This window comes from Oreochromis aureus, linkage group 18 (genome assembly GCF_013358895.1).
Source record: "Oreochromis aureus strain Israel breed Guangdong linkage group 18, ZZ_aureus, whole genome shotgun sequence".
In the NCBI taxonomy this organism is placed as follows: domain Eukaryota; kingdom Metazoa; phylum Chordata; class Actinopteri; order Cichliformes; family Cichlidae; genus Oreochromis; species Oreochromis aureus.
In genome coordinates this window covers 15,254,370-15,267,094 of record NC_052959.1, presented here as the reverse complement: position 1 = coordinate 15,267,094, position 12,725 = coordinate 15,254,370, and the positions used below count along the sequence as shown (strand labels likewise).

The 12,725-nt window shown below is 37.9% G+C and overlaps 1 protein-coding gene across 1 annotated transcript in view; it reads left to right on the top strand.

Annotated features, from left to right (window-relative positions):
* Window positions 1-1,317: 1,317 nt before the first annotated feature.
* eif2b3 (eukaryotic translation initiation factor 2B, subunit 3 gamma) overlaps window positions 1,318-12,725 on the top strand; it is a 36,038-nt gene continuing 24,630 nt past the window's right edge. The window contains exons 1-3 of the mRNA XM_031755926.2: window positions 1,318-1,622; window positions 5,579-5,741; window positions 7,311-7,465. Of these exons, the coding sequence (XP_031611786.2) occupies window positions 5,594-5,741; window positions 7,311-7,465 (303 nt within the window). The 5' untranslated portion in view covers window positions 1,318-1,622; window positions 5,579-5,593. The remainder of the gene's footprint in view (window positions 1,623-5,578; window positions 5,742-7,310; window positions 7,466-12,725) is intronic.

The following is a 12,725-nucleotide window of genomic DNA, read 5'->3' as shown; positions in this document are numbered from 1 at the left end:
ACAAACACTTTTTAGTTTTCCCACCACATTCCAAAGTTTTTACAACACAACATTATTATGACTCAAGAACAACACCATCACAAGGATATTACATCCACTATAGAGGAAAACTCAAGTATTGTGCAGATGACATCACACAAAAAACTTCTGTACTAACCCCGTTTATTATTGTTATTACAAGAACAAACAAACAAACAAAAAACAACTTTGATATCCTTTTAGACATGTTTGCTATCTTGCTGTTTGAGCTTTTCTTGTAACTAGCCAAGTTCTCTAATGTCTCACACACTTCAGCTCCCTGTGGTTAACCAGCTAAGTTAAGTAATCTTTGTGGTCTTTATTTGACTTTTACTGTGGCCTTTTTATTATTTTTTTCCTAGATTCCTTTGTATGAACTGACAAAGATGCCACCTGCATACTGACAACACCTTGCAGGCTTGAGAAGATGATAAACAGAAATGATCATATGTCAATTAAAGTATGCTTTTATAAGATAAATAGCATATGGGATTGTTTGATTTTAGAGTTTGTTCTTTTGTTATTTGTCTACATGGCTCTTCTGCACTGCTTATCTGACTTAGACCTCAACTGATGTTTAGCAATACTCAGCCAAGACAATGAAAAATCACAGACAGCAAATGCAGCTGGACACCCACTTTTTCAGCAATCACCATTCACGGTGGAGAAATTGCATTCAATAGTTTCAGCATTATGGTGTTTGGGCAACAACAGGCAGTCAGGCCTCTTCGTCTCTTTGTTGTTTTCTTTTTCTCTCCTTCTTCCCTCCCTTCTCGTGCTTGCCTGGCTTTGAGCAGGCAGTAACGAGCAGTCAAGCTCATCTCCTGGCCAGAGCAAACAAAACCAGAGCCACATTCCCCGAGCTCAATTTGCTGTTACGTCTCAGCTCTGTGAATTGGGATTTTTCTAAGCTTTAAATCTAAAGGAGTAGCTGTTTGGCTTCTGGCCGCTAATCTGCTCACATTTTTACTATGTGTGAACATTTGTAATTCCTGGTACCACAGCTTTAAAAAAAGAATCTTCTTTATCTGTTTAATAATGTAAAACAATTATCATCATCATCACTCGGAAAATTAATTTAGTATAAATCATAGTTTAGCTTGCCAGCATGATGATATTATACCCCAGCAGACTGAAGATTTTTTTTTCTTGTTAAACAGATCTGTTCTTCTCAACCATACCCATTCCTCCTTTTCCTCTTGTCTGTAAAAAACTTCAGTCTATGACAAATCATGGTCTAGTTTTTCTCCTATTCTCTGATCGGAACCATATTACAGAGGAAGTAGTTTCCCGCACGGACGCATTTCACTAAAGGCACGCAGGTGTCATCATTAAAATGCTAGTTGCTTAGCGTCTTTTGCGTAATTACTGTTAAATTATTTAGCGAGAAATCAAATATCTGTTATTTACTTGTATTTAAGTTACCTGTCGGTTTTCAGAAACGTGTCCGGTTGGTTGTAATCTATCTCTGAAAAAGCGGCATCGTTTACTGCTCGCTGCTAGTCCTTAGCCGAGTGCTAACAACACTGACGGCAAGTAAGTTACATGCGTCTTGCACCGCTGTCATTTCGAGGCAGCCGAACAGCTCGGAGGGATTCTGACAGGTAGGTAAAGTTTTATATCTCACTGCTTCGGCTTTGAATTAATTCTTAATTCAAACTGATTTTTAAAGCATGGGTGTGCACTCGGTCAACAGGGTATGTCCTGAGCACACATGCCGGTTTGGCGCTAGTGGTTACTACAGCGATGACATGGTAGATATAAAAGATATGTGAAAGCGGACCTGGATTGAGCCGTCTGTTGCGAGTGTGTGTGCAGCACACCTAACCCGGCAAATATAACATTCAGTACACTCGTACACTCTGTTATTTAGAGCAGGCGCTGTGTGAAGCACATGCTGTACTGAGACTAAGAAAGCTATGACTGTAGGAGTCAAATAACTGCGCGATTTTAGATGTCATATTTCATCATGATAAACACAATATGCAGATTCCTCCTCTTTTTCCTTATTTTCAGCACATTCTCGCTCATTGTGGTGCATAATGGCAACCATAGGTGCCATACGTTACAATAAAGCACAGGCATCCTTGTTTACATACAATGAAGCACAGTTGTGCAAACTTGTTGGTGATGCACTGGTATCATGGCGTTGAAGGTGGATACCACTGAATGCTTGGGAAAAAAAGACACTGGGAGTCCAATCAACAGGTATTAAGCTGTGCATGCTCTTGAAATGAAGGTGAATGAAGCAGTAGGGCTGGGCGGTATAACTTCAAAATTATATCACAGTATTTTAATGAAACTTGCAATAACAGTATTACTGATTATATAGAAAAGAATTCTGAACAAGGTTTTATTGATGCTTGCAGCTTGCAGGCATAAGCATCACTGTAAATAAAGTGTATTTCCATCCTTCTTTTCCATTGATGAAACACTAATTTAAATTCAGTTCAATTTTATTTATATAGTGCCAAATCACAGCAACAGTTGCCTCAAGGTGCTTTATATTTTAAGGTAAATACCCAACAATAATGCTGATTGAAGTGTGACTTATTGAAGTGTGAATCTATTCGGGTACCAGATAGTGCTGGGCGATATGACGATATATATTGTGTGGACGATAGAAAAGTGTCTATCGTGCCGTTTGTCTTCTATCGTTTCTATCGTTTCTAACCTGAATTTTACAAATTATTACATAAAATATATCATTAACCCTTTACAACACGGTCGGAGCAGGCAAACTCCACTTTTTCCTAACTATTTTTAGTCCTCACATCCTTGCAGGATGCTGCTAATGTAACCACGTAACTAAAAGCAAAATAAGAATTTGTTTTGCATATGAAACCGTGGGGAGTTGTACTAGATGCACATCTTATTCCATTAGCTTGCCCTAGGTCACGGTTTCCTTCCACATATAGCTTTGGAAAAAATTCAATAAAAAAAGCACTTCCAGCAACAAAAACATAATATTCCAGACTTGCAGCACAAAACACAATATTCCAGAAACAGGCTTTGCCGATCCGATCAGACTGTTCATAAGTCAGCATGAACTATCTTATGTCCGCCATTACCTGTCTAAACCGGAAGTTACGTTATTTCAAGGGCAAAATGTAGTTTTTAAGCTTCAAAGTCTATGTTGGTCTTTTTAAAAGTCATGTTTGACTTTATGCTCTTCAATCGATTTCTGGGATGCTTAGAAGTCAAATTGCACTGTTATAAATAGTTTATTTTGATGCACACAAATGTGTTTTTGCAAATTTGCATTTTATTATTTTCATTTTTCCTGTAGTATATAAAATTTGTGTATTCTTTTCTCATACAAAAATAAAACTATGAAGACACTCAAAATAAATAAATGTAAAGATAAGCTCTGGCAGACTTGGTTCTATGGTAGGTCTTAAAGGTTAAATAGCAAGTACAAAATATATTAGTGTTATCTTCTCACTATACATACTCTTAACTTTATGAAAGAAAATGGGCGGTATAGTAAAAAAATGATATTTTTGAAAAAGAAACTCTGTCTTGTGATTTATAGAAAACATGGTGCTGGTTTTACGTGCTTGCAGATTTGCGACATGCTTTACAGTAACTCAAAACAAAGACTTTTCTCTCCATGAAACGCTGTTTAAAGACTGCATACTTTCCAGATGACCACAGGTCAGGTGGTATATCGTGATATATATCGTTATCGTGATATAAAATAATTCATATCGTGATAAATATTTTTTCCATATCGCCCAGCACTAGTACCAGAAGTACCAGCACGATAGTGAAGTAGTGATTACATAGCATTACATTCTGGGATGTTGTATGTTGGGTCACCAGCCTTTTGACCAGCTGCTTAATGTCCTGCTTATTCCACCATGTAACCACATATGTAATTTCCATCCACTGTTGGTTCTCCCTGGCATTTAGAGAACAGCTAGTGGTCCTCGGTGGAGTCATTTGTTTACATTTGCACTGTATCTTCTACTTTATAGTCTGGTTGTACAATCTGTGGCAATGTGTATTTGCTCCAAGTGCTGAAATATGCTTGTTGTTTTCGCTTTTAGTGGGAACTAGGATATTTTGCAAAGTATGGTTTTCATTTATAATAAACCGTCAATGGCTCTCACTCTCAGAGATGCCTAGTCTTGTCTCATTGTCGTGTGCACTAGGGAATGTAAATGCATGGTGTTGCTAAGGCAAGAACCTTGCGATAAGACATTTTTATATTGTGTAAAAGTTATACTGGTATTTTTGTGGTTGTTTTAATGTGGCACTGCCCTAGTTGCCAGCATGATCATGACATTCAGAAATGTTAGAAGCTGACTCCTGTGCTCATCCATCAGCACCGAGACCTCATTAGTGACACAGTACATCAAGCCAATACCATGAAAGACAGAAAAATACAGTTCTTGATGATCATGATGATGATACTAGTATTTTAGGGAATTCACAGTTTCAGGAGTGCACTGATCCTTAACATTAATGTCCTAACTTTGTAAAATGAAGTCCGTCTAGCATCACTGTTCAGTCACACAGGCTTGAGAGTAAATGAATCATAGAGAGCTTGTCAGTTGTGTCAGTTCACTTGACCACAGATTGCAATTTCACAAACTACTAAACATCTGAAGCAGGTGTGGAATGCCTCTAAACTGCTAACCTTCTGTCATTAGCTTCCTGTGTGCTAGCCAGCTGGGGCCTTTCTGTGTGGGGTTTTCATGTTTACTGTGTTCCTCCTACAGTCTGAAGATATTCATGGGGTTAGCTTAATTGGTGTTTGTAAATTGACTATAGGTGTGAATGTAAGCATTATTGATCGTCTCTGTGTTAGCCTTCTATTAGACTGGCCGTCTGTCCAAGGTTTACCCTGCGTTATGTCCTGTGACGGCTGGGATAGGCTTCAGTGGAAGAGAAATGGATGGATGTATTCATACTTTAAATCATAGTCCTCCAGTAAAACCAGGTATCCATTGAACATATCAGGGTTTAAGTCATTTGAATGAATGGCATCCTATGGGCAGTTTAAAAAGACAGGAGGAGTGATGAAGCCATTAGTTTCTGTTGGAGCCCAGAAAATATCAATTTGCAATCTTTGCTGGTGTGAGCTAAGACTTTTTGAATAAGGTAAACAGGCTAGAGCAGAGGGAGTGTCACTTGGAAGACTGACTGGAGTATATAGCTGAGGCACAACAATCAGTATGTTATTTGTGTACATTTTACACTTTTTACTTAAAATGAACAACAATGTAGGAATAAATGCATTTAAAAACTAATAATTAAAGTAATAAAAAGACATTTACTTCTTTAACAAGGATCTGTTTGTGTTCTTGTGCATGAACTATATTGAACTGATGTACAATAGCCCATTTACCCATGGTGTACATTTACATTTAGTAATTCACATTGTTGTTAATATGAACATAATTTACACTTTGTGCTTTAATGTACAGTGTTATACACATATATTATAGACAGTATTCTAGTGCTGTATTAATTTGTTGAAGCACTAAGTCTACACCTGTGGTCTGTACTGTATGTTATACGTTTTCAGTTACAATGTCCCCTCCTCTCTTAGCCATCTACAGCAGACATGGAGCTTCAAGCGGTGCTGATGGCGGCGGGTGGGGGTTCTCGTATGACTGATCTGACATACAACACCCCCAAAGCTATGCTGCCTGTTGGCAACAAGCCCCTTATGTGGTATCCCCTTAACCTTCTGGAGAAGGTGGGATTTGAAGGTGAGAGCTAGCAATAAATATAATGCTTCTTTATCTCTTGGTTCAGCTATTATTTCAGCTGATACTGAATATTAAAAATATTATTCATAGGTCTAGGTGTCCATAATATGTGAAAATATTTGTTGCTTTATAGGTCATCTCAAGTTATAAAATCAGGTCTTATATTGTTGCGTACAGCTCACATTAACTGTATTTGTTGCATGCAAGCTTTGTGTAAGTGGTAGCGGGGGAGAAGTCTTAAAGTTGGGGCTAAGTCATTCTTGCTTTCCACATAAAATGTAAAGAAGCAAAAATCCTGCCAGTAAGTTTATGTGGCCCACTTGGAAAGTCTGGAACAAAAAGTGGAAACTCAGACCTATAAGAAAAATAGTTTCACCTCCTATTATAACTGAGGACTCCTTTTTTTAATGTTAGTACTGTCAGGATTAAATTACAGATACAAAAACTGATGTAAAAACTGTGAGCACTCTTAAAGGGAGATAGTTATTTTTGCAGTGACATAATGAAGAGAGAATGTCAGAGGAGGTCATAAAAATGGTTTTATGATTATAATCATGTCAACTGTGACTTAAAAAATGGTATTTCTTTCATTGCTGGTTCATCATTTGAACTGTTAAAGCTGGGTAGAATCCAGGGAAGTGCAAACTATAGCTGTGTGTTTAATAAATTATCTGTTTTGGGGGATAAGCGATAATATGGAATGCAAGACTTTAAGTAAGATCTATCCTACACAAGTAGTTGTTGACCAACTACTTGGACTCTAAATTCTGGGGAGTTAAAACTGGTTAGATGGTTTTTTTTTTTAGCATCGTTAAAACATTCAAAATACCTAAAAGAAACAACAAGTTACTTTAAAATGTGTTATGCTTTTCAAACTCTAAATATGTAAAAGCGAAGCCAGTTGTAATGCTTAATTCTCTTTAAGGTCAGTGAAAGTTTTGCTTTTGTTTGGCACTGAAATCTTCAGTTAACAGCATTAAAAATATTTTATATTGAGTCAGATTTTGTTCTGGTCTGTTTTAGTTGTACTTCCATCAGCTTGTCAACACATTATCAGCACGTCAGGTGTGCATTTCCTGACTATTTTTTTATAGTCAAGTTTTCTGACTCTTGTGCAGCAGCATGCAGTGGGGCTCAGAAAACCTGACCTTATAAAGTATTTATTTATTTCTTTTTGGCAATATGCTGTTCATTACAAAAGCCTGCGCTAGGTTAAATAAAAGTTGCTTTCTATACATAATCATTCTGTGTGGCCAGCAGTTTACAGTGTGCATTTTCCTAGCCAAATCTGTGCAATTAGGTTTTACTAGGCTGACACAGCTAGAGTGAGCAAATGCCCGGTATAAACCATTTAATGCAGACAAGGCTAATTAAACTAGACTGTTTCTACAACATTTTAGATTCGTAAAGTGGTCTAGTAGTGTTCCTACCAACTTTATAAAAAAACAGAAAAGTGGCTTATTTGAAGCTCACAACATATTATAGCCATGTAAGCATCTGATGTGGCTTGTCTCCTTTTTTATGAAGGTACGATAATCAAAGGGATACTTTTGTGAACTGTGTTTTCAGAGGTGATAGTGATCACTACCAAAGAGGTCCAGAAGATGATGAGCACAGACCTTAAAATAAAGGATGTGAAGATGAAACTGGATGTGGTTTCTATCCAGGAAGATGGCGACATGGGTACCGCTGATGCTCTCAGACACATCCAGCCAAAGATCAAGGTGTGTGTATATTTGTGTGTGTGTTTTTGAGCATATTTACTCCAAATCTCTTGGACCTTTATTTGCTATGTATGGAAAATACAAGCATGAATTAGATCAGACTGAATTAATGAAAGGGTTACACTAAAGGCCTCAGTGACACGGGTCTGGAGACTGACTTGAACTGGAAAGAACATTTACCTTCAAAATAAAAGTTGCACCTTTTTAAAATGTTTTGTTTGCAGTGATAAGGCACAACATTTATACATTTTTACTTTGAAGGTGAATAGCTTACATTTCCATCATATTTTTCACAGTTTCACTATCACTCTGCAACTAGGGGGCTAGTGTTTGCAGTCATTGTCTGAAATTGTGGGCAACCTGGTATAGCACCCATTTGCAAGCGACTCCCAGCAACCTCTAGCAACCATTTCCCAAATGGTGGAAGAATAAACTATTTTTCCCTAGCAACTGGTTATTAGTTTCCAGTTTCTAGTCCTGCATGACTGCGACTATCGTAACACTTGTTCCAGTGTCTACAATAATTTAGGATCCTATTTGCAGTGTTTTTTGAACAAAATACTATGATTAAATTGTTTAGTTGCAGGAAGCATTGGTTTGAGTTCTGCTTTATTATGCAGTGCCAGTAAAGAGTTGCATGTTGTATCCACAGACACTGCATGTTGCATGTTGTGCTCTCTAATACCATTCTCCATTGCTCTGATTGACAGTGTTTTGTAGGGAGTTTTTTTAAATAAATTCTGTTTAATGTCACGGTCATACAAAAAATTGCAGAAAGGTTTTAGGTAAGGTAAAAAATTGACAAAGATTGTGGGGGATGTTTAGGTGGATGTTCACACTGCTGGGCTGACCACCGATCCATGCCTTTTCCTCCTTTGAATGGGCCAAGGCCGCCGAGGTGCCTCATTGCACATTTTTAAAATACACACAAACATTCACAGGCACACACGTGTACATATGCTGTCTTGGTATCCATGACCCCCAACTGCAATTTCCATACCCCCCTCTATATCCTGCCTGCTGATCCCTCCATCCCTCCCTTCATCCGATTCACTCTAAACAGATGAGGTCATGGTTAAGACTCAAACTCCCTGTGCTGCCAGTTTAGCCAGTGCACCATTTATTCTCATGCAGCAGTCATGCACATCTGTGCAACATTTGTGTTTGGGTATGTAAGGGTGTATGGTGACCCTGTGTATATGCCATTGTACTGACTGGCCTCTTGTGTCCATGAAGACATGTTTATATGAGTTTAGGGTTAGTTTGGGGTTAGGGTTGACCGTTGATGTGTTTCAAAAGCAATTTCTCTTGTTTATTGTTTTACTATCAACGAATTGTATACCACTGGCTCAGTTAGAAATGCCAGTTTTAAGAATCAAAATTAATTAAGACTCATCAAATCTTAAACGAAGGTGATACTATGAATGCTTTCGAGTAATTAACTCATTGTGATTCATGCGTATGTCCATAATGTAAGGTTTTATGGTTGTTCTCAGGCTTTCAGGGAATACATATTTACAGTAATGCTATATGAAATCAGCAAGGTAAATAGTGCTGATCTATGGTACTGTCTGACTCAAACATTTACAAGAAAAGACACGTTTTTGGCAGTTACAGAAATACAGTCCAAACATTTTGTCATACAAAATTAACTTTTGTATCCAATCACATCTTTATTTAATCAAGACGAGTTTTTGTTGGTATATTTTTTTAAATTGTATTATGATCTCAACCAAGTGTTGGTAGGTGATTGGCCAAAAGATCATGACTTTTTTTTCTGGCACAATCACAACTCTTGATCTGGATTGTGATTCTGGTCAGTGGTTTGATTCCTCGCTCCTTCTTTTTGGCAAATTCCCAAAGAGTGCGTGTGTGCAGGTGGGTGAATGTGTTTGCTTGATACTTAGAAAGGCATATGAGTGTAGCTTGTCGTAAAAAGCTAGATTATTAGAAGGTCAACTAATTTCACAATACCAGAACCACTTAATTATCAACATATCGAAAAGAGGAACAATGTGAAACAATATCGCCCGCCCTTAATCTCAAAGGGAAGAAAAACCACAGGATCCTAATATTTCCAGGAATTTCCATTCCCAACACTCAGCATCATTACATGCTACATTCCTACTGGATGATAAGTAGATGTAGGGCGTAGTAGGGTTGTCAAAAAAATCGATTCTCAGATACTAAAAATTACTATCAAATTACTCATTTGTATCAGTATCAATACCACCAGTGCAATCTTTGCCTCGTCTAGTGGACACACTTCACGCAGCACCTCTTCTCACTAGCAGCTGAAGTATTTGACATTCACAACACTGGACAACTTTATTTAGATTAATTTAGGGGCTTTTTAGCCTTTTTTCGTGACAGGAGACTAGAGTAGTAAGGAAAGAAGGGAGGAATCATGGACATGCAGGAAATGGCACGGGGTGGACTCTGCAGAAGCCTTTAGGCATATGGTTTGACTGTTCAACCCAATGAGTTACACCAGCACCCCAAGACTGAACAAGTCTTTACAAAGAATAAAGTATTACACACTTATAAACGTTAGTCTGACTGACACACACATTAACGTTAGTCATTTAACTATAAGCAGTTCCTATATTAGCCATGTGTTATTAAGTTGGCAAAGTTTGTATTGTTCTAGTCTTTAGAAAAAAGATTTTTCCCCCTGTGGTTTTTTTACACTGCATTTCGGTAAGTTTGAAATTCTAGTATTTTGTTAACCCTAACAGGCTATAGTTTCAGTTACAATGTGAGTTGTAGCTTTAACTTTGTCCCAGGTCAGGTCACAAACAATCATCTTGAAACCTCTATCACAATCTGATGTAAGACCATTGTTTTAGAGCCTCAATCAATACAATATCCCTACAATTACCGTATTTTTCGGACCATAAAGCGCACTGGATTATAAGGCACATTAATCGAAACACAACAGTCCGATAAGTCAAACTTTACTCAACTCATTCTTCTTGCTTCCTCCACTTCCGTACCATTGATTCCTTAATGTTCAATTCTCTCGCAGCTGCTCTATTCCCATGTTGTTGCAGTATATTAATGACTAACCTCGTATTGTGGATGGATTATCTCAGTTGTTCTCCCGACTGACGTTTGGTCTGTTTACAGCATCCTGCCATGCGATTGCATTTGTCCCTAACCATTGGGAACCCTCGAGTTAACTTTTATCGAGTGGAAAAAAGTTAGCATTCATCCTCCAGCTTCACTGTGTTTATGTTATGCTAACATATGTCGCTAGCGATCATATCACGATATATATATGAAGCTATTCCAACTTCAGTAACCCTATAAAAGTCACTGCTGTTTAGTTTTCTGTCTTCATTTATGTTGGAAGTGATAGCAGAGCTTAAAATCCTTTAATTTTTTCAGAAATCTCAGTCAGAACATGCTATATCATGTTTAGGTGGAAACTAGCACTAACTTCCTGCTAACTTCTAACTCTTAAAAAATTTAATAAATTCTGTTTTCATGGATGCCTGATGTTAAACTTAATTGATGGATGGGTGTCGTTTAGGTTTTATCCGATGCCGTGCCAAAGGAGTAATCTTTCCAAAACGGTGCGGTGCTTTCAGGTCTCAAAGTCTTAAAGAATGGAGAACACAAAATTGGTCCAAAAATCTCATGTTCAGCTGCTTTTTCAGGTAAAAGATAACTATGTTAGCCTTTTCTGCAGCTATAGGGCATATATGGTATCACTCTTGGCTGGAAGCAGTGTTAAACAATGGAAAAAACACAAACTTTGTCCAAAAACCTTCATGTTTAACTGTTTTCCACTTTTTTTTGGTCATTTTAGCCTTTTTGGCCAGGGTGAACATAAGTGAAGACATCAAACTAAACAGCAGACAGCTGCATGTAAGGGTTACGGTGTTGCTAGTTCACCTGGTATGCATTGTGTAATAATGTGGTTAGCCTACTCAACGTTAATGTTAGCATAACAACATGACAGTACTCACGCAGAAGATGAACGGCTGCTGCTGCCATCATCATCCGATCAAAGTTTCGTGCTACACTGACAGGGTTGGGGCCAGGATGCTACTCTTTTGGGGGATGTTGCTAACTCCAGGTCCGCTAACAGGCATCACAGAACATAGATTTACTGATGATGATGGTTCTCGCAGCAATACTTTTTCAAACACAGGCGCATTTTGCTTTACATCATCGCTATGCGCTATCGCCAGGTGTTTCATCAGATTTGAGGTGTTATCTGGTTGACAGTATCACGTTTATCAGCTTAAAGCACTTGTTGCAGGCTGCTGAGTTTGCATTTTTGCTGTGAAGTACAGCCAGACTTTTGATCGGTTCGCCTTGGGCATTTTAATCCAGCTCTAACTCTACAAAAGTCAACGTTTTACGTACCTCCCCGCCTATTTATCCTCGGAAACGATAAAATGATTGGCATTAGAATTGGCTCAGAAATCTCTCAGTCAGAAATGCTATATCATGTTTAGGTGCGCTGCTTTTCGGTCTGGTTACTAACTTTATGTCAGAACCGGTAATCATGGCACTGGACATGGATGCCTGGATGTTAAACTTAATTGTTACACCTGGTAAAACAGCAACGCTGACCATTATATTAAAGATGAAAGAATTTAGACAGTTTTTAACTATTATTATAAGGCGCAGTGTCGATTTTTGAGAAAATTAAAGGATTTTAAGTGCGCCTTATAATGCGGAAAATACGATAATCATCTTTTTGGTCTGCCACACTCGACATGTTGCATAGATATTCAAATGGGTTAAAAATCTAGTGATTCCACGTGATTCTGTGGGTGTTATTGTCCTGAAAGAGAGTGCTCCTGTCAGGACAGAAATGTTAAATCATGGATAAAGCTGATCATTGTAAACAACTTTACATTCAAGTTGCCGGCAAAATACTCCCCACAGTGTAGCAAAGGCACTAAATGCTCTCACTGTAATGATAAAACTTTCAGGGGTTTTTTTCTTTATTTTGTGCCTGTCTGTACAATCGAAGATAAAAATGTCCTTCTGACATTCATTCTTTACAACATGATCAGTCAACTTTTAGTTCTTTTGGTCAAATGGCTTTAATCGTTTTTCTTTTTTCCCCTTTGAATTGGTGTACAGATTCTAGTTATTTTCTTAGCTAGATTAGTCCTTTTAATAGATGCTTGGAATTACCACATGCAAATATTCACACACTTAGGCAGAACTAGCTTCAGCATGCTCTCATTGAGAATCGTTGAGTTTCTAATCCTTTGAGCAGCCAGCTGGATGAGAG